This window comes from Hibiscus syriacus, unplaced genomic scaffold, assembly GCF_006381635.1.
Source record: "Hibiscus syriacus cultivar Baekdansim isolate YM2019G1 unplaced genomic scaffold, ASM638163v2 tig00110391_pilon, whole genome shotgun sequence".
Lineage (NCBI taxonomy): Eukaryota > Viridiplantae > Streptophyta > Magnoliopsida > Malvales > Malvaceae > Hibiscus > Hibiscus syriacus.
The window spans coordinates 149,067-176,403 of record NW_024062719.1 but is presented as its reverse complement, the minus strand read 5'-3'; the positions used below and the strand labels follow the sequence as shown (position 1 = coordinate 176,403).

The 27,337-nt window shown below is 34.8% G+C and overlaps 1 protein-coding gene and 2 pseudogenes across 1 annotated transcript; 1 reads left to right on the top strand and 2 right to left on the bottom strand.

Annotated features, from left to right (window-relative positions):
• Positions 1-277: 277 nt before the first annotated feature.
• On the bottom strand, positions 278-6,171 carry LOC120123210 (annotated as a pseudogene).
• A 5,678-nt stretch (positions 6,172-11,849) lies between these two features.
• Positions 11,850-14,223, bottom strand: LOC120123165 (haloacid dehalogenase-like hydrolase domain-containing protein 3). Its single transcript, XM_039142119.1, has 5 exons — positions 14,131-14,223; positions 13,370-13,377; positions 12,983-13,292; positions 12,665-12,871; positions 11,850-12,324 (listed from the first exon to the last, which is right to left on the bottom strand). The coding sequence occupies exons 3-5, from the start codon at positions 13,238-13,240 to the stop codon at positions 12,022-12,024; spliced, it is 768 nt and encodes a 255-aa protein (XP_038998050.1). The 5' UTR covers positions 13,241-13,292; positions 13,370-13,377; positions 14,131-14,223; the 3' UTR covers positions 11,850-12,021.
• A 1,346-nt stretch (positions 14,224-15,569) lies between these two features.
• On the top strand, positions 15,570-26,545 carry LOC120123175 (annotated as a pseudogene).
• The last annotated feature ends 792 nt before the right edge of the window (positions 26,546-27,337 follow it).

Here is a 27,337-nt window from a genome sequence, read left to right as displayed (position 1 = left end):
CGAATAATATAAACCAAAATTATTAGATCGGTTTGATTTTATAATTTGCAACAGTTAATCGTATTATAAACTCAACATTAAAATAGAATACAAATACACAAGTTATAAAAACTAATATTTTTAATTTCAAAATTTTATTTAATTGTATCATAATTTGAATTTTATTTGTTTTATTTAAACAAATAAATTTTATATGAAAAAAATCAGAACTAAACTAAATTGTAAAATTAAATCTCTAAACAAAATAAAAAACCTAAACTTGAATAATTTTTTTGAATTTTCTCGATCTCATTGATCGGCCCTACTTTTTAGTATTGTTTTTAATCCCCGCACGAGTCCATACATGCATGGCATGCAATGGGGAATGGAGAAGAGAACCCAAAATTCCTAACGTAATCACGTTGAACATTGATACTTACTTTACAAAATACAATTAGAACCCTCTCCCCCCAAAACTACAATCATCAAAGCTGGCCTCTAGGATCTTGCACCACCGGAAACCAGAGAGATATCCACCCCGGCGAGTTCAAAGCGTCAAGTCTCACTCACAAGCATCCATGGTTTCTAACTCAGGACCACTTCATGTGGAATAGCCCTTCTTCCGATCCAAGCCATGCCCCACAGTTATGGTTTTCTCTAATTTCACCTTCCTTTCCCACGCTTCCTGTAGGTATTTTATAAACGCAGTGTACAAGAACAAGTCAAATTACTATATAACCCCGCTCCATCACAGCAAGGGTCAAAGAAAAAGGAGGGAAGGACTCGAATTTACTTTGAGCTCTTTTCCAGCAAATCATTGTCGGAATAGAATCGGAAATTTTCTCCTCGAATAACATCTTACCAGACTTGATACTCCACAATCGTAAATAGCAGTCCTCGCCGCCTGAAGATCAAAATGTTGTTGGGACTTGGTTCTTAAATCAGCTAAACAGTGTATGACCATTCATACCGTCATCGTCGAACGTTACCTGACATAACTTTTTTTTCAATATAACCTTACCTGACATAACAAATCTCTCATATTGGTCAACTGCAAGCTGTATACGAGTGTGGGAATTCACATGCCCTCCATATGATTGTACAGCCCCTCTCTTAGTTAGTCGGTGATCGTAAAGCTTCATCTATCAAGTTGTTAACACGAAAAATAGTATCCATAAGAGACTTCATCCACATAAACATAGGACAATTAGGTACCGAGGCAATAAATCAGCAAAGCAAAATCTAGCATAAGAGCTAACTGGACAAAAGGAACTAACCCAACCATCCATCGAGCTTGCCAAGAAGTATTGATCATAGGATTGAAGTGATACCAAACTTGAGGTAAGAAAACATAGAAGTTAATAAACTCGAAGCAAATGAACAAGACTATAAAGCAGGTTTAGAAAAACATCATAACTCACCAACCTAGAAATAGATGATGGCATATAGATCGTCTGAGAAGGAGATACAAATCCTCTGATCTGTAAAACATGATCATATAAATTGTATGAGAAGGTGATATGAGTCCTCTGATCTGTAAAACATGACAACCAGAAACATAAATCTCTGATGCAACAAAAAAGAACTTCCTAGTTGAATATTCAACATGTTTCCCAGATACGAGATGGAATGAAGCATGAATTAAAGTACATTGTGTTATATATGCAAAAACTAAAAAGCACAATAAACAACTGCGGTATCCATGATTTGCAATCGTAGAACCTCATCAGGTTGTGAAAGAAAATAAAGATGGTGATATGTATGATATGTCTACTGCTAAGACCACAACCCAGTTTCAGAATAATCAATCATCTTCATCTTCATCACACGCAGATATAAAACAGCGATTTGATCTCTATATAGAACTTGATACCTCAAACCATTTTCTCCGATTACTTCTTCCTGATGAAGAGTAAGGTGTTTGAAGCTTAGTAAGTCTAGAAACTATGCGCTCCTGGTTCTCACGAACATCCAAAGTGACAATTGCTCCATTTCTGAGTCCACAAAGAACAATATTTCCCTGAAATAAGTTACATTGAGGATTAACTTCAAGGTATATGTATGCAGCAAGATTCAATGCTTCCTTTCCAGACTTGGAGCATACATCATACATGCATTATCACAAGACATATTATGCCACTAGTTAAGATGAATAAAATACAATAAATAGCTTCAAACCTGACCAAAAAAGGACCGGAACATCAAAATCCTTTAGGTAACGGGAGAAACAAAACTAAGCACCATTGAATTCTAATAATAATGAAACTGTTTTCCCCTTACAAACGGATATATCATCAAAGAGGACTTTAACATAACTGGCCAAAACCTTGAAGGGTATAATACTTACTGTCTGATCAAATTGTAGTGCAAAACATCACTTTTACTACGACACACCCATTTTGATGTTCGTCTTTCGACATCAACCAAGGCAGCTCCAGCATTGGTTCCTATAACAAAAGAAAAAAGGGCATATATAAGTGTCTAGTCATTACAGGCAGAAAGATAACAGCAACTAAAAGTCACTCACCACTTTATTTTTCTATACTGCCAGGAAAGGACAATTGTTCAAATAAGATACAGAAAGAGGAATGCTACATCAACATAATTATCACGAGAATTCCCCAATTAATTGCAACCCAAAGGGGAATTGTTTACTTCAAAATCTCTAGACTAGACTGAGGAAGACATGGCTGGAGATGATAGCAAAGGACCTTGCGTTACTGATCAAACTAAAGACTAGGAAGAAAGGTCAATGATTCCATCTAGAGGACAATGACATATTATAGGAATAGATATAAATTTTGGAAAGCTATATAATCCCATGCTGCAAATACAAAACAAGCATAACTTAACAAGATCAAAAGCTTAAAAGCAAATGAGAGAGAAACAAGAAACTTGCCAATTACTGCTTGAGCTTTATAAGAATTATAATCAGCAGTCCAAATGGTATGGTCAAAAGAAGCAACTGTGAGCAGCCTTTGATCCAATCGCGAAGTAAAATCCACCGGTTCCAAGAGATTTAGGATATAAATAAATCCACCAGAATTCTCAGATCCCAGTGTAGTTATCCTGTTTTCTATGTTAAGATATTACAGGTGAAAAAACAAATCTGTTAATGTATAAGAGAAGTTGAGGAATTTATGACTGGAGTGCAGACTGCTGCATATTAAATCATATAACCCATGAATTATGTCCATTAGGTAAAGTGACATTCCATGCTCCATAAACCACTGAACTATAGGCCACCCAGATCATAGAGAAGATTAGAATATTTCAGGAATTAATATCTTCAGCTAAGAAGAAAAAGACCATTCATATATTGACTAAGAAGTTTGGACCAGAGCCTTTCTTGAACAGTAAATCTAGAGGACCACGACAGTTGTCAACATATCAGAGAGATATGAATCTGATCAAAAATTATTTTTCCTATCCAGTGGATTTAAATGATATAACTTAGTGTCTTCAGCTCAAGGAACATTTAAGTGTTGGCATCATATAAATTAAATAAATGATTATAAGAGAAGACAAATTTTAAAGAGTTTGTCAAGATAAGCAATCGCTGAAGGATACAATGCACATTGGACTTTGGAATCATTGTTTGCAAAAAAAGAGCGCTTTTCACACAATCTCATAGAAGATATTCTTGATGGCAAACGGAGTGGAGCAGCTGTAGGCCTCCAGACATAAGGAGGTGTTTTGCCATTCTCTGCCTCCCCTTTGGTGGAAGGCCAAACATGATCAGGAATGTACCTAACCCCATAGTCAAAATGGTGTTGACTTCCAACCTTTAAGAGACTGCACAAAAAACAAACATCAAACGCAATAGCTAAAACACAATCCAAATGTTTAAAAAGTACCTCAACTCTGATAGAAGATTTCAAAGAAAATGGATGATATATAAGTTCCTTTGCAATGCCATTGAATGAAGCTACACCTATGTCACAATAACATCCAGAAGAAAATAGCAAATCAATGTGACAAATGCTTATAAATACAATGTAATATAGAGCTTAATTGAAAATTGGAAGTGAGAAAGAACAAGTGCATGTTGTTAGATGATTCAAACAAAAAAAGTGGAAATCCTCCTATTTTAAATAAGATTTTAATTTTAAATTAACTAGATATTTGGGGCAATTGAGATTTTGTGATAACTGACTCATCATACTTACTGATTTACTCCTGGTCTCTCCTTATAAATACCAAGTTACAATTCGTTATTTGACACACCAAAAATTATTTGCTTCTCTGTCTTTTTCTCTTTGAAAAGAGCAATTCCAAGAGAGTTCCACGTCCTTATTTCAGGTATACAAAGTTTGGAAGACTGTGTTAACCTTGGGGTTGGGGGTGAACGTCCACTTTGGGATTACACCAATCCGAGCGTCCACTTTGGGATTACACCAATCTTGGTGAAATTACTTCTAAGGCAGTGGTTTACACGAAATTTTATTCCGTTATTTTCATTCATTCATTATCGTTTGTACTAGTCAATGCTAACGTCTTCATTTTATAGCAGTATTTTTCTAACACATGTAAGTTGCAGTAGTAGGAGAATGATCGTGCAACACATGTAAAAGCTCCAACACAACGATTGTAAGAGATATATAATGTTAGATGGTAACGTGAGAGGAACACTAGATCATTGTGAGGAAGAAAAGATGAGAAAGATATGTAGCAATTCCAATGTTGCAACAAAATTGAGAAAAAGACCTAATTTAGATGGTATAGCCAACATGAAGACTCCTATTTATATCACACTTCATTGCGAGTTGCAAGAAGGATGGCCTGCCTAGGTCACCCAACTGTCCAGTCCTTCAGGGATGTATTATTACTGGAAGGACAATTATTCTAAATAAGAGGTCATTACTCTAAGCAGAGTAATCAATGACACACTTTGGCAAATTGTATTTTGATGCCCGTGAATGTAACAGGAGCAAAAAATGCTAACAGCTTATGCATCGTGTGTTAATAGATTATAGGTCCATCTAAAGTTGTAAAATTTATACAACATAAAATATTTTGGAGACATCTTGTACATGGAAGAGGATGTAGATACATCTATATGTCTATTTCCAACTCTATATAATACCTCAAGGAGCCATCTATACTGCCCGCTAGCAGAACTTCTGATACCATTTGACCCTCCGGTGTCTGTACATCAATTTGAGTATGTTCCAAAGCACTATAACGTACATTGAATCCTGTTAAATTTGTGTCAGTCCCACCATATCTCCAAACCTGAAATAATTCTAGAATATTGTAAAACATGGTAATGAAGACTAAGTGATTATCAGTACGAAGTTTAGGGAACAAAATTCTGATTAATCCTCTAGAATGCTAAAGGATGACTAATGTACTAGTGTACTAACATGAATAATTTGTAAATTTTTGGATAATTGGAAATTGAAAAAGGCAACTTGTAGATTACCTCAGGTTTAGAAGCATGTAACTTGTAAAATTCCTCCTGAAAGCTATGCCTCCCTCGATCATAACAAAAACAACTGCCGTTCAACTCTCTGAGATTAAGAAGCCTAGATGTAGGAGCACCGCTTTGTGGACATAACTTGATTGCCTGCAACAAGAAAGGCGTAAAACAATAACCTATAAGTATGCATATAGTAAAGTTAAAAGTTAAAAAAGAAACAGTTAGCGGAGAAAAACCGCGAGAATTAAATATCGTAAATATAATGGTTATGATTAGATGAAAAGTGTTTCAAATGAAAAAAACTCGAAAGGTCTCAAATACAGAAGCAGAAGCAAAACAAATTCAATAGAACCTACATGAATTACTGAAAGAATCATTTGATTCGAGCATAAAGAAAAAAGAAGCAAGAATCGGGCGCAATTGAAGAAGAATCCGAGGGAGTTCACCTGAACGGAGCTAGAAAGAGGCTTGTTTTGGGAGGGTTGAACGGAAGAAGATCCATGTATCCGTGGTTTAATCGGAAAAATACCTGTTCTTCTCGGCATCGTAGTAAAGCCCAGGGAGTTCTGCATTTGCATCAAACTCAAATACCATTAACTCATCTCTTATTTATCGATATTACACACTGACTCGAAACAGAAGAATGGGAAAAAATATAACAACCTTGTGGCATGTTTTTGGCAGAGAAACAAAACCGAGCAGCAATTTTAGCTTGGGTTTGGCGGAAGTTTAAATAAGATGCCGTGGCCGCGGCGGCGCACTTATGAAATAATAGCCCAACTCCCCTTCGTTATCGATCAGTTCCCTATAATACAGAGGACTCCCACGAACTCCCTCACCGGTTTTTTTAGGCCCAATTGGGAAAATATTTTTAATTAATACGTTAGAGTTGTTTTGAGATATACAATATTTGTTATAGCGTTCTTAAAATTCATCATCTCGAGGTAACGAGTTTTAATAGAAATTATTTTTATTAATATTTAATTATTTTATTTGAAATTTATCATATCGACGAATTTCGTTAAAATAATATTTTTAACTTCGAGTGTTTTGTTTTTTATAAAAAAAAATAAAAATCGTCATGTTGAGATGATGAGTTTTATTAAAATAATATTTATTTTAAAATTAGTAGTCGTTTATAGTCGTTAGTACACCAACAACATGATTTTTTTTTAATTGATGAAACTTGTCACGTCGGTCATTTTCACAAAATTTTCATTATAAATAGGAGTGAGTGAATTGATAGAGTGTATATGATATTGAAATCATGCATTTGTGGGAAGAATATTACAAAAAAAATTGAATGGTATATTTGAGTTTGATTACTCAAACATCAATAATTCAGATTCGAGCTCGTATTCAGATGAGGAGTGGGTAAATGAGGTTATGAATTCGAAACTTAATCAACATAAAGAGAGAAGGAAACTTAAAGAAGAGAATAAGGAGATGAAAATCGAGGAGGAGGAGGAGGATGAGAAAAAGAAGAAGTATAAAGAGTTCCCGATTCGACGTAGCAAACGACTTATAGAGAATAATGAAGAAAAATAATTGTGTAGAAATTGAGAAGAAGAATGAGATAAAAAGTTGTTTTGAATATTGATTTTTATGTTGAAGAAATGTTTTAAATATATGTATGAATTTATGTTTAGTTAAAAGTTATTTATGAGTAGTTTGTAATTATGTATGGAAAATTAAAAGTGTAGATGGATAATGATGTTTATAAATTATCCAACGATTGATACAAAAAATAACATGAGAATAGAATTACAAAGGTTTTATCGGCTCACTCGATATTTAGGAAGATGTGGACAATGCTTCCTGTTGTGGTCATAAAGCTTTGACAAACCTTGCTCTCGTTCAGGATCATCCATATCAGTATGAACTTGACTAGATTCAGGTTGACTCTTCAACTTCCTTCGTAATTGTGGATTTGACAAACATTCTTCAGAAATTGTTGGTGGTCAATAAGCATCGTTTGAGAGATACTTAAACTCACAGTTGTATATGTTGCGTATAATATGCATGCTATAAAATCATCAACATACGAGTATGAGTCAACATTAACATGCATGCATGCATCAATAGTGTTACACCCTAATCCAGTCCGACCCGAAGATCCATGGATTACGATGTCACACGGGACCACCAAAATGGCTAACCCAAAAATTTCTTTACAATGTCTGTTAGACTTTACGTAAAATATACCTCAAGTAAAATAAAATAAAACGTCATAGTGTGAGTTTACAAAATATGGGGAGCTCTCAAATCATCCATACTAAATATATTGTGTTAAAAAACAAAATAGAGTTACATTTGAATACAAATGGGTCTACAATAATACATATCCTCTATAATAATAATCAAGATGTACTATGAAGTCTCTGCTGAGCAAGACTGCTGGCAACGATAATAATCCTCAACCTGTACATGGAAACACATTATGAACGTTGAGCTTACAAGCTCAATGCCTCACTAATAATTGTATTATACTACATTCGTTCACTAAATATGAATGCTAGTGGCACATGTATAAAGACATGGAATTACTCATCTAACATGCTGATGTAGGCGTCATGGTGCGGCTGAGGGTTCTGTATCTCGGAGCTCACACACCCATCTAGTCTTCCTATATACCCTTGGGTATCTAGGGTGAGATTCGAAACTGCATCAGAAACGTACACCTGGCCAACTTACTCCGTCAAGTCTTGGGGCATCTACGTCTAACTCGCAGCTAAGTGCCTTAGCACTGATTGGGATATCCAACTGTACGATCGTATCTGCTAAAGTAACTCGAGTGTCCTAATTGTGTCCCGAGCGTCAAACAAGGCCAGTTTTATGTCATCCTAACTATTATTGTTTCTAAATGTTCTGAGTTTATTACTGTTCACGCTTGTAGTTTTATTTCATGATGTTTTGGTGTTATTGGGTCCCTCACTTCTAACCCTTAAAGCCCTTAGGTTTCTTACCCAAAAATGTTCGTGGGTACCAATACTAAGCTCTTCAGTATCGATAATAGCCTCTATGTATCAATATTGTTAACTTACTAAATGTTGATAACAAAAAGTTGGCATCGATACTCCTTCTTGAGTATTGATACTTTTGGTTTGTGGTATCGATATTTTCCTAATTACCGATACCAATTTTAGCTTCGATGTTTTAAAAAATACCTAAGTATCGATACCCCTATTGGAGAGTATCAGAACTCTACCCTTGGTATTGATACTTTCATGAATATCAATACGAATTTGGCTACTAGAATCTGCTAAGTGAACTCAGTATCGATACACCCATGCGAGTGTCGATACCTCACATATAATATCGATACCCATTGCATGAGTATCAATACTTTTAGCCCAAACCCTTTAGTTATTAACACCTGAAGAACAATATCAGTATTGTTCTTCTAGTATCGATACTTATGCCCAGAAATATCCTATTTTTGGCACAAAAATGTCTCCCCAACACTCTCAAACACTCTGTCGAGGTCCTCAAATATTATTAAAGAGTTATGTATGAATGTAGGGGTCATAAAGAGTCCATAAACATAATGGAAAACACTGATTTCTGAATCCTACCATGAACATGTTTCATAACTCATGCAACCTACCAAAACACATCTAATGACCTGCATGTGGTATAGTTGAGTTAGAAGTGAGTTACTTGGGATTCCTAAGCTACTGGAAACACCCAAAGTTCAACCAAGAGTGAGATTCTCCTTTCTCCTATCTTTGGAGCTTTCTCTAACTTCTCTAACTAGACAAGAATCAAGCATAAGTGTTACTAACGTTTTTGGGAAACTTAGAAAGGAGTTTAGAACCTTTCTCGAGACTTAGAAAGCAGTCTAAACCCCTACTAAAACCCATATTTTTTATACCATGAAGAAATAAGGAGAGTGAAGGCTTGAATCGAAGCTTTAAAGATGAAGATTATGATTCTTACCTTAAAAAATGTCGATAACTCAAACATGAAACAAAAGTTCTAAGTTTTCTTTTAATTTTCTGCTTCATGTGGCGATAAGATACATCTACTAAAAATATCATGTTTATGGGCCTCTTTGACTTAAACACAACACCATCACCAATTTGTAAACTTTGGTCATTTGAATGGACAATTGAGAAAATTTTGTTAGCCATTGCTTGAGAAAAGTTTCTGGTACTTCAATGAAGTTATATAAAGTAGAAGTTTTGTACAGATTCTCATAACATAAGCAAATTTAAAAGAAAAGAGAGCTATCATCAATGACCATTCAATTCAGTGACAGAATTTTTTTTAGTGATATATCATTATTTTTAGTCATATATCATTTCATTTTAGAAACTTTTAAAAAAACGAGCTATCATCAATGACTATTTAATATGTTATTTTCTCGTATACCATTTAATACACAAAGACAATAACTTTTCAATGGTCAATTACTTCACATCAGACACTTTTCATTGATATATCACTTCATTTCAAAAAACGTTATTTTCTCATACACCAATTAATACACAATGACAACAAATTTTCAGTGCTCAGTCACTTCATTACAGAAACTTTTCAGTGATATATCACTTCATTTCACTATTACATCAGACAATGACAGATATATAATGTAGTTTTTCATAAACATATGTTGTTGTTATATCAGTTCGTCCCGAGGGCCTATAAATATGTGTGAGGTGAAACAAAAAACATGTTAGCAGAATTGAGTCTTTCACTTCCAAAACTTGACTTTTTTCCCTAACATGACTACTTTTCTTGCAATTGTTTTTTATGATTGTAAATTTTTAACCATGTCTTTCAAAAAAACATTCAACTAAACGAGTTGAAGTTCAAAATAGAAAGAAGTGTTCAACTCGGAAGCAATAGAATAATATCTTCATTATATTATAAATTTTTACTATAATGCACAAGGTTTCACCTAAGTGATGATGTCGATCTTGCTAGTATGATTTCGACATACTATTATCATTCTATGTCTAATGTCGATTTGTTTGTAGAGTTCGTTGATGTTGACCTTTCTCATATGGTTAAGGATGCTGCTTCCAGCTCGAATATTCCACCAACTAAGAATAATGATGAAGAAACAGAGGTAGATGATGGAGACCCCTAAGCATGGTTCCAACTTGTACATGAACGCCAACACGAAAAATCATGGAGAATTGAAGAACTTAATTTACTTCTATCGAGTCTACTGATTATTAGGATTAAAACATCATAAAGAATAGTCGTATGTTTATAATTTTATTTTATTGTTTAAGGTGTGTGCAATATTTGTTGTATTTATGTCCTTAACATAATGTGTTAATTTTGTTGTTTTTATCTTCTTAATGTAATGTTCTTTTTATCTATTTCAGTGCCCAATCACATCATTTAATACTTCAAACTAAATAAAACCTCAAAGCATTTAATACTTTGAACTAAATAAAACATCAGTACGAGTTTCATTTTTTTACTTTTTTTAAAAATCTTTATAACAAAAAAAATATTATTTTAATAAAATTCGTCACATCGACATAATGAGTTTTAAGAAAAATAATTAAATATTGATATGTCGATTAAAAAATAATTTTTATTGGAACTCGTCACTTCGATGTGACGAGTTCTAAGAACATTGTAGCAAATGTTGTAGATCCCAAAATAAACTTCAACACGCTCTATTAAACTAATTAATTAAAAATATTTTTCCTATTTGGCCAAAAATGCCCTCACTCTGCTCTAATTGGGCTTCGCTTCAGTTGATCCTTGGACAGAGTTCTTTAAATCCAATGCTATTTATAATAAGGGTGGTTATAGATTGGTTCGGGTTTTTAGTTAATTCAAATTTAATTAAAGTACAATATAGCTCTACTTGTCACCTCATCTGGATTTGGAAAAGATTCATCCGACTCAAGTTTCAACTCGATTTTTAAGATAGAAATTCATACCCGACTCAACCAGACACACACATATAATTTCCATTTTTACTAAGTAAAATAAATACCTAATTAAAAATATAAAGAAATGGATATTATAGCAATTATTATATAAAAATATATAAAAATTAATTATACTATTATTTTCAAGTCGGATTTAATATTTTTTTACTTTAAACTCAAACTCTTCCCTATCTATAATACATGGGCTCCAAATTTGTGTTTCCCAGTTTGGGCCAGACAGTTTTCTTTTAATCCAAAGCTATTTTTTTTATTAATCTAAGAGGTTCACAAGTTGTAATTATTTGATAAAAGACGCTTAAATATTTTGCGGTCTTTAGTGTTCGAATTTGAAACATCTATGAATAATAATCATTTATTTAATCACTGAAATAACTTAGTTCGTGCAATCCAATGCTATTTATAATTTCATTAACATTACTTGCTACTGCCAGTACATCACGAGGAAATTGTTGAAACAGATAACGAAGAAAGGAACAGCGTCTTGTCTTCTATGATCCGCCAAAAAGAACAATGTTGCTAATGATTCAGAACCAAAATATAACACTACTTAGCAGCAAATTTCAAGACGTTCATACTGTCTGTGAAAACAGGCCATGTGAAAAATACCATCTGGTAAGGTAACCGGCAAGTAGTAGTATGTCATATTTATTAACTAGATGATTAAAACAAAGCGATTTACAGATGACAGACAGCATTTCCTTAAAAAGTTGAAGCTGGCTTCTCTGAAGAAAGCAATTCCCGCACCGCCTCCAAGTCAGGAAGAACAATAGCACCCGATTTTCTCCACTCCTCGGCATCGGGAGTTTTGAACCTATCCAATAACAAGGCATTCATCCCCACACTCCTTGCTGGGACATAGTCTTTGCGCAAACTGTCACCGACGTGCAGAGTCTCTTCTGCTGCAATATTTCCAGCCCTCTCAAGCGCAATCTCGTAAATCCGCGGGTTTGGTTTCTCTACACCTTCAAGACCAGAGAACACACCAAAGTCCCACTCCGATCCCTAAAACACCATGCAGACGTGAGTTTCAATTACAAACATCAGATTAAATTATCAAACCAAAATCAACAAACGAAAAAATATCATCAGCATTATGTTGCAGCGGAACAAGCAAACTATCCCATATTTTTTAAGTACACATAGAGATTTGCAGCGTCATACTACTTCCAAGATTTACAAATGCACGCTTACCTAACCAACCGTTTCAACCATGAAAACAAATAAGTCAACAAGGTTTCAAACCCATGAACGATCAAACTAATTTCCTCATAAACTAGATAAAAAAAATACATAAGCATAATAAGAATTGCAGTCCAAGAATATGCTATCAATCCAACTTTACCTGGTTCAAACCCAAGGCTGGAAGAATCACATCTTGATATCGATATTCAGCGTTGCTTATGATCCCCACTTTAAGACCCTTCTCACGAGCCCATCTCAGGAAGGGTTGGGAGTCTGGAAATACCGTATATGGTGCAGATGAGCCGAAGGAAGCATAGATGCGTCTAAATATCTTCTCAAATGTCTCCTCATCATACTCATATCCTGCCTGTTAGCGAAATAAGACTAATGTCATAACAAGTGATCTCTCTCTCTTCACTCTGTATAGGTACATATGCAATGGCAGTATGAAATAACTCCTTCGATAGCATTATCTTACCCTGACAAATGAATCCCTAACACAAGTTTTCCACCATACAATGTTCGGCATTTTTGCTGCAAACCCAAAACATGGATACTTCTTTGCCATCTCTGTGTATGCAAGCTTGAAACCTTCATGCACTCGTTTATAGTCAGGGCATGGCATTCCAGCAGATTTTGCTGCCATGCAGTAGTAATCACCAAGCTGCCCTTTATAAGCTATGAGGGTCCCAGTGACATCCACAGTGATACATCGTAGTCTGGATAAAAGGGACATTGCAAAAGCAATTGTGCACAAGGTTTTCAGAATTGACCAAAGCCAATAATGCAAATAAAGAAGGTATTGGTACTTAAAGGATCTTTAAGTAATTTTTGATGTAACAGATTGGCCCAATCCTCAATCAATCTTCACAACTGCATAATTCAACAAAATGTGGTTATCATTAGCAGCAAAAGTTTGAAATCATAATGCAACACGAACAATAAAACATTGAAATATGATCACAATCCCATAATCAACCATAGTTTAATAAAACTGTGAAACAGTTGGCAAGAAAAAATTACACAAAGAATGAGTTATATTCTTTACTTCGCTTATGATGATTTTCGCAATAGGATAATCTCACATGAAGTTTGACATAATGAACTGTTGAGAACAAAGAAGACCTAGTGCAAAAGGTTTTCGAGTAGGGAAACAATTGAATCGACAATTAAAGTCCAAACAAGACTTGAAATGACAATTGCAGATCACTGACAACTATCACTGATCTCCAGAGATTTATTGCAGGAACAATTTATCTATTAGACTTCTTCAATAGCAGGGAGAACACTATGCAATGTAATATTCAAACGATTCAATTGTTTACATAGGTATGAATAATGGGTGGTAATTGATCAATTACATAGGTATGAAATGCCTAAAATGTGCAAACAAAAATTATTGGCAAATGACATTAATCTCAACCATAGTCCAAAGATTAAGAAGCTCTCTTCAATTTAGTCTCTAGCATCCGAGTAACTTTGAAAGACCTTGTGAAAAACTAGAACTATCTACACTAGTCCTTGGCATAATAAAAGTGATACATTAAGAGACCAGAATCCTACCATAAAGAAAACACTGCTAGCTCTAAAATTTAAACAGTGGTGATCTTTTTATGGCAAGAATATCGTAAAGAAATCTCGAATAATTTATTTTAGGCTACAAATATGAACATGATTACATTATTTGCTATACTCTTAAAAGATTAATCCACTTCCTCTATCCAATGACCTGGAATTGCAAAGGGTTAGTTGAATCAGCATCGAGCAAAAAATAAAGATCAACTCTTAACATGTAAAATCAATATACTCAGCAAAACAGAAAATGTGGGGGGAAATCCAATCAATAACTTAAATAGAGCAAATAAAGACCTTTTTTAATAGAGCAAATAAAGACTTATGTCCGCCATAAGGGAACAATCATGAGAAATATTGGAACCAACATAAGCAACTCTGACCCTTGAACAACAATGCAAATACCCAAATCTTCAGCAAGATTTGATTCCCCCCCCCCCGACAAAAAATTATTATGCCATAAGAAAAGAATACCGTTTGATCCGAAGATGGAAAAGGGGGAAATTCCAACAGCATGCGTTTGGTGAGTAAAAGATTAATAGCAACAGAAATGGGTTTAGATTCAAAAAAAATGAAGCGTTGAAAAAAGAAAACGCAATCTCAATGGGGAATTACAGAAAAAAAATAAAAGAGGTTTAGATACCCATAAGGAGACATGAAGCAGAATCTGGATGTATAATAGAAAACAGGGCTGAAATCGGCAATCGCCAGTGTCTTGTTGTGGTATCAGCTTCTCCTCAACTAAATTTCATCACTAATCGCATGGCGCAAAAAAGAGCATGCGCCTTTTCCAAGTTCTTACGTTTTATTAATGTCGAGAATTTATTTATTATTTTATTGTTTCGGAAATTGTTTAACTAATTTTATGACACTAATTTTCGTATGGAGTTATTTTATTTATATATATATACATATATATATATATATGTATATAGTAATATAGTTTGTGAAAATATTTTTAAAAAAAATATAATATATAATTTTCAGAAAATAATTTTTAAAAATTTATATATTATATAGTTTTTAAAAATATTTTTAAAATATATAATTTTGAAAATATTTTGAAAACATTTATATATTGTATAATTTAAAACATTTTGAAAATTTATATAGTATATAAATTTTAAAAAAATTTGAAAAATTATATAATATATAGCTTTAAAAACTGAAAAATTATATAATTTATTGTTTTAAAAAAAATTGGAAAAATTATATAATATATAATTTTAAATTTTAAAAACATTTTTGAAAAATTATATAATATATAATTTTAAAAAACATTTTTTCTGAAAACTTATATAATATTTTAAAATAAATTTTGAAAACTATATAATATATAGTTTTGGAAATTTTTTAATATAATATATAATTTACAAAAAGTTTTTGAAATATATATATTATAAAATTTAGGATATATTATTATTTATTATTATTATTTATTATTATCATCATTATTTATTTTTATTTTTTGTTTTTTTCCGTTTCAGGTCCAAATGGGTCTGTTGGGTCCAATCACAGTCCAAAGGGTCTTAGGACCTGAACCAATCCAACAGCAAGGTTAGGTTTGGGGTTTAAAAACCCTAAATGATATCAATCAACACAGCACCGCACAAGCCAAGGAAACCAGGCGGTCAAACGGTGCACCGGTCGGCCGGGAAAACCGGGACTGCACCATCCCAATAATCCTGACCATGTGAACATTGAGGGGAACAGTCCCATTATCATCAGAAACGACCTTCACTGAGGGGTTATAAATACCCCGGTGAGGCCATGCAAAAGGGAACGATCATCGATCACAGAACCGGAAAACGAACATACCAACACATCTACACACAGAGAAACACCAAACAGAAACCACTGTACCAACATGGCCACAGAAACCATCAACATCGAGAGAACCCAAGAGATATCAACAAACCCACATCAAATACAAAAACATCACAGTAATACAAACATTGAACCACAAAAACAAACCACGTCAAAGCCAAAACAAAACCCAAAACCAAAACAAAAAATCATTCGAAACCCATAAGCAGAAAAATAAGCAAACTATCATTTCGTTCGTCGGAAACGTCGGAACCAAAGAGCCACCGGGAAGCTGAAAAGACAAAACATCGAAGGTAAAAGATCTGATCTTTGGGGGTAGATCTACACTGCTTGGGGCTATTTTTTGTAATTTTGGCTTTGAAATCGGGTTTAGGGTATAAAGGGGAGTGTTTGGGCAAGTTTGATTTTTTTCGGCCGCCGGAGGTGGCGGTCAGTGGTGGCCCTATGGCCGGTCACTCCCTCCGGTGGAGGCTGGCTAGAGAGAGACGAGAGAAATTTATTATCTCATTTTGGTAGAGAGAAGGAACCAAATGTGCAAATGAGGCTTTGGGTGAGTTTGTCCCTTGTTTTGGGCTTTATATAATCCCACGAAACGACGTAGTTTCGATGGGGAGCGGTTCGTAATTTTACTTGGGGGATAATGTCATCTAGGGTCCCTCATCCTTTGTACCGTTATTTTCTAGCCACAGATTAAACTTTTAATTTATTTTATTTTGAGCATCGATGTTTCCATACTTTTATTTTAGTCTGACTCTTATTTGTTTTATTAATTTCATTAGGATTCGAGTTTGGGTATTATATTTGCTAGTATTTTACTTTACTCACTATCTCGTTTTGGTTTAAATATCATTTGGTCCTACAAGTTTTAAGGGTATTTACATTTTAGTCCTATTTTTATGTTGTATGTTTTTTTGTGTGTTAATATTCCAATTTGGCCCTCTGAATTTTATTTTTATCTTATCTTTTTTTTTCATATTATTTTTATTTCATTTAACATTTTTTTGACATTTTCATATTTTTATTTTATTTATTTTTTTATCCCTTTGATTTACTACTTTATTTTTGTTTTTTAATACTCTTTTTATTTATATTTTTTTATTTATATATTTTTTATTTTGTTCTCTCTTTTGATTTATCATTTTGGTATTTCTTATTTAATATTTGTTTCATTTAACCTTTTTCGACCTTTTTTTAGAAGTACTCCAACCAATCAAAGGTAAGCAATTCGAATCAAATTTTTAAATTTTAATTTTCGCAATTAAAGACAACCAATAAATTAATTGGTACCGAAAGGGCGGTTCAAGGGTGCTAATCCTTCATTGACCGTAACCAACTCCCGAACCCGACACGTTTCTGGTAAAACACAGATCATATAAGATGGTGTTCGATCCACCTAAATGTTTTTAAAATGATTGGTGGTGACTCTAACCCAATCAATTCACGTCGAAGCCCAATTCAGGGCCCAACGAAAAGATGGTCGCGACAGCTTGGCGACATGTAAGTGAGTCAGGCTGAAATTAATTTCGGTTGTCTTTTTTAGCGAAAGTTATAAATTTAAATTTTAATGTGTTTATTCGATTCTAATTATTTACCTTTGATTATTTTTCAAGTAAATAAGTGTACTGACTTTCTTCCAATGATTTCAGATTTTGAAAATTTTCATCTCAAGCTCTATACTCGAGCTCCAAACCCTGTTTAAGTGGGGGTAAAAGCGACGCCTTCGTGTGAATTTATTCACAGTGCGGACCTATCAAGTAGCCTTCGGGATTCATATACCTTATGTCTTCATGTGAATTTATTCACCGTGCGGGCATAAGGGAATGTATCCTCTCGAGTTTAACTTAGTCCACATGAGCTTGTAATGGGCTTAGGACTAAGGGTCTGGCAAGCCCAAGGGGCACCAGCAAGGAGAACTCGAGTACCTTTTAGAACCTAAATCGGTAGAGTACAGGGAATTAGAGCCCACCCCAAAACCTCATTCCAAACCTTAGGATGATTTGTTTCCTACTTTACTTTATGTTCAAAGTATGTGAACTAGACAAATATGCGGTTAGGATTTGTTTGAAATTAGCATGCGTGATAAAGATCATGTCCGGGTAAGAATTAAAGCATGTGGGGTAGATATCATATGGGGTAGGATTTTTCATTTTTATTATTGTTTTGATTTACCTCACTAACTTTTTTATTTTTTCTCTTTTATTTTGTTTTCATCATTCGCATTATTTAAAAGAGGTGTTGATCCACCAAAAACATGTTTGTTAAACATGAATAACCTGCATTAATGGACAAAGGGGTTATAATACAAAGAGATTAAAAGCTTAGAAGCCCAGCCGTGGTCAAAGAATACTCAGAGGCAAAGATTGCAAGGGGCAAGACGAGGAAAATGTTACTGACCCAGAGATTCCTTTCGGAAACTAAGAGAACAAGATGGCGAAACCCTAGCTAAGCTGGAGACCATTATTGACGAATTCCATAAACAAGTCGATAAACTTCAGATGGAGGGCTCCGTTGGCACTTTCGTTTGGAACAAGCTTGGCATAGAGTGAAAGCTGAAGATGCAGTCATTCGAGACCTTTTTAGGGCAAGCAACTCGTCACCTGCACAAGTTTAGCCAAAGGAACCAGAATGGTTCGACAGGATATTCAAGCGGTGAAAAAAGGCGGAAGACGAATCAACTTGTCAGAAGCTGTGCGGGATCTATACCATCAAAAAGTTTTTTTTCTCTTCAAACGTAACACTTTTGTCCCCAATAAGGATTATTCAGAATAACATGCACATTTTTGGATCAATGCCTCGAACATTTCATGCATATTTCACATAATTTTCTTTTTTTCATTGCATTCATATGAACTAACAAAAGATTTTCATAACAGAAGGGTATAAATACTGGACATACCTCTACAAGCTTCGGACACGTGCCATCCTCATTCAAACTGAAAAGAAGATGAAAGCCATAATTATTCAGATCAAAGAGAACATGTTGAAGCTCCAGAGAGATTTAGAAGAAAAGATAAATCAGAATAGCCAGAGTACCCTAGATGCAATCACGAAAGGCCAAGAGTCCTTGGTCAATTAGATCGTTGCCAAGTTAGTTGGCCTAAGTCAGACAAGTGATCTTAGGGCAGGCTCATCGGAAGGGGTAACCATGCCACCTATCCCGCAAGTGGTTGTCTCACCCAGAATCTTACCAAGACTTTAAGATAATTCGTATAGTTATCGCATTCTAAAATTTGATAAAGAGGTCAAAACAACGAGGGTAAAAATTACCATTAAACCAGGAGATAGGACGAGTGGAAAGCCTCTTCTGAAGAAGAAAGAAAGAGAAATCATTAACATTTCAAAATCGTTTGTAGTTGTACCATCTTCTAGACAAGAACCAAGGAGAGAAAATGAGCATTTCGATCCCAATCACATGACATACAAGGAGCTCTACCAACAACTGTTTGACGCACATGTGGTGTCACCCTATCCCAAGATCCTCTAAAGCCCCCATACCCCAAGCGGTATGACAAAAATGCGCACTGTGAATATTATGGCGGTGTTCCGGGGCATGCTATTTAAAATTGTCTCCCCTTTAAGAGGGTTATCCAAAGGATGCACAACAGGGGTTGGATTCATTTTAATAATTCATAATCACCCCACGTTGCATAGAACCCTCTACCTAATCATCAAGAGAATAAGAAAAGTGCAATCATCGAGGAAAAAGGTAAAAATACCAAAAGCAGAGTTTCCGAAGTGAATACACCTCTTGCTTGGGTATGGAGGCAAATGATAAATGTGAGGTTTCTTGCACCACATCCTATTACATCAGATTCCAAAGGTGGCAGTCTTTGTTGTTATCACAATGAAGATGGACATGATGTACAAGAATGTGCCGAATTTAGAGCCTTGATCCAGTTAATGATGGACAGAAAAGAACTGGAATTTTATGATGAAAGCAATGACACTCCCAAAGCAGAAAGAGTCATGGAAAATGGGGCATCCTGATGAGGCCTTATTCAATTTTGAGGCATTCTTTTGAGTTTTTTTTCATCTTTTCTCAAGTTTTTTTGTAAGAACATTTGAATAAATTTATGTTACTTTAATGATGATGGGCAATGAATCATATTTGCAAACTTGCAATTCTTTGAATATCAATTGAATTAAAAAACTCTGTAAATGGTTCAAAGTTACAGATCTTTGACAAAGTAACATGATTTAAAACAAGGACCTTGACCTTACCCATAATATACCCTCAAACACCATACTCTGCTCTTGCAATTAGCCAATATAACCTTTTTCTTTCATAAAGTGCGGACAACGTGGGACATCCTTTTGCATATGACATTACTATACTTTTTATTTAAGACGTTCAGTAATGATCATGACCATCACAGATGGAATAGTCGAGTAGGTAAATCTAGTTTAGGTTAATTGCTTGGAAATTGAACTCTAAAGATGAGATTCCTTGACTTTCAAAAACACCTAGACTATAACAGGTTCTTTTTGACAAACTTAAGAAATTGGATCCGTATACCCATATTATAATATTATATATATACAATAAAGCTTGAGTTGTCCCTCTAGAGCAATTGGTTAAACGCCCCGGCTTTATGGATAATATTCAGCTAGCCTGATAAAGGTAATTATATTATATAATAAAGCTTGAGTTGTCCCTCTAAGGCAATTGGTTAAACGCCCCAGCTTTATGGATAAGATTCAACTAACCTGATAAAGGTGTTTATATATTAAGTTGTCCCTCTAGAGCAATTTGTTAAATGCCCCGACTTTATGGATTCAGCTAGCCAGACAATGGCAAATTTAAATAGGAGTTTCGGTAAAAATGGACTAAGGGAGTTAAGGAACACCTGTTATAGTCAAATACACACGAGCACTCAAGAATTTCATTTTTATACCGATATTTCCGCACTACCTTTGTTAGAGGAGCTTACAAAACTTGAACAAATGGAAGATTTCAGAGAATCGAAATAGAAGGTCTAGTAATTGATAATGCTAGTTGCGTCATTTTGTCCGCATCCAATTAAAATGCCAAGCCAAAGAAAAAACATGTTGCAATGACCGAAAAAAAAATGACCTTTTATGGCTGAAACCTTAGGTCAACCTAAAGTAAGCTCATCCATTCGAACATTTGTCAAAGACCTATAACTCTGAAAACATGAAAGAGCTATTGATTCTTTTGATTTCCTTTGAACTCATGTTTATAATTTGATTCAATTGCGAGCCTGAATTAAGAAACAATATTTTACAGAATTTTCCCTCCTAAAGCAATAAGAATAAAAAAACATTTTCAAACAGGACAGTCTCAAATATGAAAGGTATGTAAAGCCAAAGCTCGAGAAGCAAATGGGGCATGATCGATTCCAAGGACCAGATTGGCAGACAAAACACGAGACTCCAATCCAAGAGATAAAACATAACTCGTTCATGTTGCATGTATCTTAGGCATACTTAAGAGAATCACATTTATTGTTTTTTGCATACATGATTTTTTTACAGCTTTTAGAGTCAACTTCAAACATGAAGGATAATACTCGATTCAAAAATACCTTTAAAGATTGATGGTGGTTGCTTAACTCAGCAGTACAAAGCTACAGATTGAAAGATTGACAATCAATTTCAGATAGGTTCAAGAACTAATTCAAATCAAATCCAGTTCAGCTCAACTCAACAATGAGCAGCATGTTTCCATTTAATGTCTTCAAGCCAGATTTCAATTCCAAAACGGAAGATATCCGACTATCAGAATTTATGAGTGGACTTTTTCGTAAAAAGGGAGTCATCCAAAGATCGTTTCATTTGGTTCAGACTTGCTCAAAAGAGCCACCTGAAGAATCATGATCGGCTTAGACCCGTGAAGGGAAGCCATTTTTTAAAAAAAACTATTTGCAGCATAACTCAAGGCTAGAAGGGTTGTCTGCCAATAAAAGACCTTCGAGTTCGATTACGTTCAGCTCAAAGTCACAACACTTGCAGCATAGCTTAAATCGAGAAGGGCTATCTGCCATACAAAGACCTTCAAGTTCGACTACGCTCAGCTCCAAGGCATATCATTTACAACATAACTCAAAGCTAGAAGGGTTATCTGTCACCAAAAGACCTTCGAGTTCGACTACGCTCAACTCCAATGCATATCATTTGTAGCATAACTTAAGTCGAGAAGGGTTATCTACCAACCAAAGACTTTCAAGTTCGACTACGCTCAGGTCCAAGGCACATCATTTGCAGCATAGCTTAAGTCGAGAAGGGCTATCTGCCAAAGACCCTCGAGTTTAATTACACTCAGCTTCGAGGGCACATCATTTATAGCATAACTCAAGGCTAGAAGGGTTATATGTCACTAAAATACCTTTGAGTTTGACTACGCTCAGCTCCAAGGCATATCATTTACAGCATAACTCAAGGCTAGAAGGGTTATCTGTCACCAAATGACTTTCGAGTTCAACTACGCTCAACTCTAAGACACATCATTTGCAGTATAGCTTAAGTCGAGAAGGGCTATATGCCAAAGACCTTCGAGTTAGACCACGCTCAGCTTCGAGGGCACATCATTTGCAGGATAACTCAAGGCTACAAGGGTTATATGCCAACAAAGACATTTGAGTTCGATTACACTCAACTCAACGACACATCATATATGGTATAGCTCAAGGCTAGAAGGGCTATCTGCCAAAAACCTTCGAGTTCGACTACGCTCAGCTCCAAGGCACATCATTTACAGCATAGCCCAAGACTAGAAGGGCTATATGCCAAAGACCTTCGAGTTCGACTACGCTCAGCTCCAAGGTACATTATTTATAGCATAGCCCAAGGCAAGAAGGGTTATCTGTCAATAAAATTATCGAGTTCGATTCCATTCAACTCGATGACACATCATACTAATGTTTGGTTGCAATCAAGGTTTTGAGTCGAGAAGAAAACCTGAGTTAATCGCGCCGTAGTGACAAAAAACCACTTTCCGACAGCATAGCTTAAGTCGAGAAAAGTTATATGTCGACGAGAACCTTTCGGGTTCGGTTTCATTCAGCTCGAAGGCCTATCTACCACATGATGGAGTCAAGGAACTACTTTCCAGTCGAACTTTTAGTCAAGGACTTTAAATCGAGAAAAAGACCGAAGTGGACTACAATTTGGCAATAAGAAGTCACATTCTTATTCAAATTTCAATCATTTTAAGATGGAATCGACTTCGCGATAGAGGGGTCATCCGCAACTCAAATTCAACAGGGAGTTATTCCTAATCCAAATCAATTTTCATCTCCACCGAGCGAAAATTTGTATCATTTTATCTTTGTCCTATTTTTCGTTCCACGAAAAAGGACAAAGAGACACTCATTTTCGCACGGAGTTATTTTGTTTATATACACAAATATATATATATATATATACATATATATGTATATAGTAATATAGTTTGTGAAAATGTTTTTGGCAAAATATAATATATAATTTTCAGAAAACGATTTTTGAAAATTTATATATTATATAGTTTTTAAAAAATTTTGAAAACTTATATAGTATATAATTTTTAAAATTTTGTTGAAAAATTATATAATATATAGCTTTAAAAACATTTTTTAAAAATTATATAATATATTGTTTTAAAACACATTTTTGGAAAAATTATGTAATATATAATTTTAAAAACATTTTTGAAAAATTATATAATATATAATTTTAAAAAACATTTTTTTGTAAACTTATATAATATTTTAAAATAATTTTTGAAACCTATATAATATATAGTTTTGGAAATTTTTTAATATAATATATAATTTAAAAAAATGTTTTTGAAATATATATATTATATATTTTAGGATATATTATTATTTTTTATTATTTTTTATTATTTATTATTATTATTATCATTATTTATTTTTATTTTATTTTTTTTCGTTTCAGGTCCAAATGGGTTTGCTGGGTCCAATCGTAGTCTAAGGGTCTTGGGGCTTGAACTAGCTCAACAGTAAGGTTAGGTTTGGGGGTTTAGAAACCCTAAATGATATCAGTCAACACAATACCGCACAAGCCAAGGAAATCAGGCCGGCCGAGAAAACTGGGATTGTACCATCCCGAGAATCTTGGCCTCGTGAACGTTGAGGGGAACAACCTCATTATCATCGGAAACGACCTTCACCGAGGGGTTATAAATACCCTGGTGAGGCCATACAAAAGGGAACGATCATCGATCACAGAACCATAAAACGAACATACCAACACATCTACACACATAAAAACACTAAACAGAAACCACGGTACCAACGGGGCCACAGAAACCATCAACATCGAGAGAACCTGAGAGATATCAACAAACCCACATCAAACACAGAAACATCACAACAATACAAATGTTGAACCACAAAAACAAACCACGTCAAAGCCAAAACAAAACCCAGAACCAAAACAAGAAATCATTCGAAACCCATAAGCAGAAAAATAAGCAAAATATCATTCTGTTCGTCGGAAACGTCGGAACCAAAGAGCCACCGGGAAGCCGAAAAGACACAACATCGAAGGTAAAAGATCTGATCTTTGGGTGTAGATCTACATTGCTTGGGGTTATTTTTTGTAATTTTGGCTTCGAAATCGGGTTTAAGGTGTAAAGGGGAGTGTTTGGGCAAGTTTTATTTTTTTCGGCCGTCGGAGGCGGTGACCGGTCACTCCCTCCGGTGGAGGCTGGCTAGAGAGATACGAGAGAAATTTATTCTCTCATTTTGGTAGAGAGAAGGAACCAAATGTGCAAATGAGGCTTTGGGTGAGTTTGGCCCTTGTTTTGGGCTTTATATAATCCCCACGAAACGACGTAGTTTCGATGGGGAGCGGTTCGTAATTTTACTCGGGGATAATGTCATCTAGGGTTCCTCATCCTTTGTACCTTTATTTTCTAGCCACGGATTGAACTTTTAATTTATTTTATTTTGAGCATCGATGTTTCCATACTTTTATTTTAGTCTGACTCTTATTTGTTTTATTAATTTCATTAGGATTCAAGTTTGGGTATTATATTTGCTAGTATTTTACTTTAGTCACTGTCTCGTTTTGGTTTAACTATCATTTGGTCCTATAAGTTTTAAGGGTATTTACATTTTAGTCATATTTTTACGTTGTATGTTTTTTGTGTTAATATTCCAATTTGGCCCTCTCAATTTTATTTTTATCTTATCTTTTTTTTCATATTATTTTTATTTCATTTAACATTTTCTGATATTTTTATTTTATTTTATATTATTTATTTTTTTATCCCTTCGATTTACTACTTTATTTTTATTTTTCTAATAGTCTTTTTATTTATATTTTTTTATTTATATATATTTTTTATTTTGTTCTCTCCTTTGATTTATCATTTTGGTATTTCTTATTTAATATTTTTTCATCTAACCTTTTTCGACCTTTTTTAGAAGTACTCCAACCAATCAAATGTAAGCAATTTGAATCGAATTTTTAAATTTTAATTTTAATTTTCGCAATTAAAGATAGCCGATAAATTAATTGGTACCGAAAGAGCGGTTCAGGGTGCTAATCCTTCATTGACCGTAACTGACTCTCGAACCCAACACGTTTATTGTAAAACGCAGCGCATATCAGGTAAGATGGTGTCCGATCCATATAAATATTTTTAAAATGATCGATGGCAACTCTAACTCAATCAATTCACGTCGAAACCCCAATTAAGGGCCCAACCGAAAGACGATCGTGACAATATGAAATTATCCAAAATTTATTATTTTTTTGAATTTTCTCGTAAAACTCGAATCTCTATGGCTAGGGGTGTAAACGAGCCGAGTTGAGCTCGAGTATTGCTGAGCTCGACTCGAACTCGAAAACTTTTATAGTAAGCTCGACTCGACTCAAGAACTTGCGGGCCTAAATTTTTCAAGCTCGACTCGAACTCGAAAGATAATATTGAAACTCAACTTGAACTCGAAAAGACTCGAACTCAAAAAAAATTCAAAAACTCGACTCAAACTCAAGACTCAAGCTCGATTGAAACTCTATTCAAGCTCGATTTTAAGTTCGATTCAAACTCGATTTTAAGCTCGATTTAAGCTCGATACATGCTCGAATATTAGACAAAAGGCCAAGACAGATATGTTTTAAATTGCACAAGCCCGCTTGTTTTATAATGAGCTTGTCCTGTCATCTTATAGTATCTACACGATGTGGGATATTGTTGAGAGCACTATTTGTTTGAGAACTTCAGAGCCTTCATCTTCATCCTCGAGCATCATTTCTCTCTTGATGTTTGGGATCCTTTCAAGGACTTCACTTTCCCTTCTTCACTCGTGACTCGTTCTCCTGAAACCTCAGCTTTTGTAAACACCCGCATCGACTGGAAGGAGACCCCAGAAGCTCACGTCTTTAAGGCTGATCTTCCTGGGCTTAAGAAAGAGGAAGTGAAAGTTGAGGTCGAAGATGACATGGTGCTTCAAATCAGCGGCGAGAGAAAGATAGAAAAGGAAGACAAGAATGATACGTGGCACCATGTGGAGCTGAGCAGCGGGAAGATTTCGAGAAGGTTTAGGTTGCCGGAGAATGTGAAGATGGATCAAGTTAAGGCTTCCATGGAGAATGGGTTCTTACTGTTACTGTTTCTAAGGTGGAAGTGAAGAAACATGATGTCAAAACCATTGACATTTCTGGTTAAAAACTGAAAGAGTTTCAAGGGTTTTTGTTGTTATTTATTAGTCTGTTCGCTTCCTAAGTTTGGTATGTATTGTCTTTACATTTTTCCTGTGTCTTGTTTCAGATGAATAAGCAAAAACGTACGTTTATTGTTGGTGAATGATGTTAGAATTAGGGTCTGGCTTGGAAAACTATCAAGTTTGAATTAACAAGTGTAAATGGTTCTTTCATTTTCTTTGCTTTTCTCTTTGGTGTCTCATTCCTATTAAAATTCTAGAAATTATAACCATGCGAGATTGTTGTTGCTGTAAGGTCAATTTCTATGGCCCCTGTAACTTTAGTTGCAAAGATCAAGTCCCAGTGAGTAACTTTTGTCATTGAAAATATGTAGCTATTTAACTCTTTTTTTATGAATTTGATATTATTGAGTGCGGTTATTCGCAGCTGTGAATGGAACCAACCACCCAAGGCAAGTGCTCTCATGCGTGGAGAAGCACGGGGACATGCTAATGAGCACATTGGTGCAACTCGAACTCGATTGCGCCAAAGCTCCGGTCCATAAACACACTGCAACTATGAACACTGCTGCAAATATTGTTCCATCCCTTCTTCTTGCTGCCAATGATTACCCAAAATTTGCTCTTAAACAGATTGAAAGGAAGGTGGAAAGAACCAATGGAGTAGTATGCTAGTATTAGTGGCTTGTGGAGGAGAAAGTCGAAGGGGCTTAGTTTATAAAGGGGAAAATGTGATGGAAAAAGGAGGGCAGTTGTGCTTTATTTAGTTCACCAACTTTGCCTACTTTATAACAGAT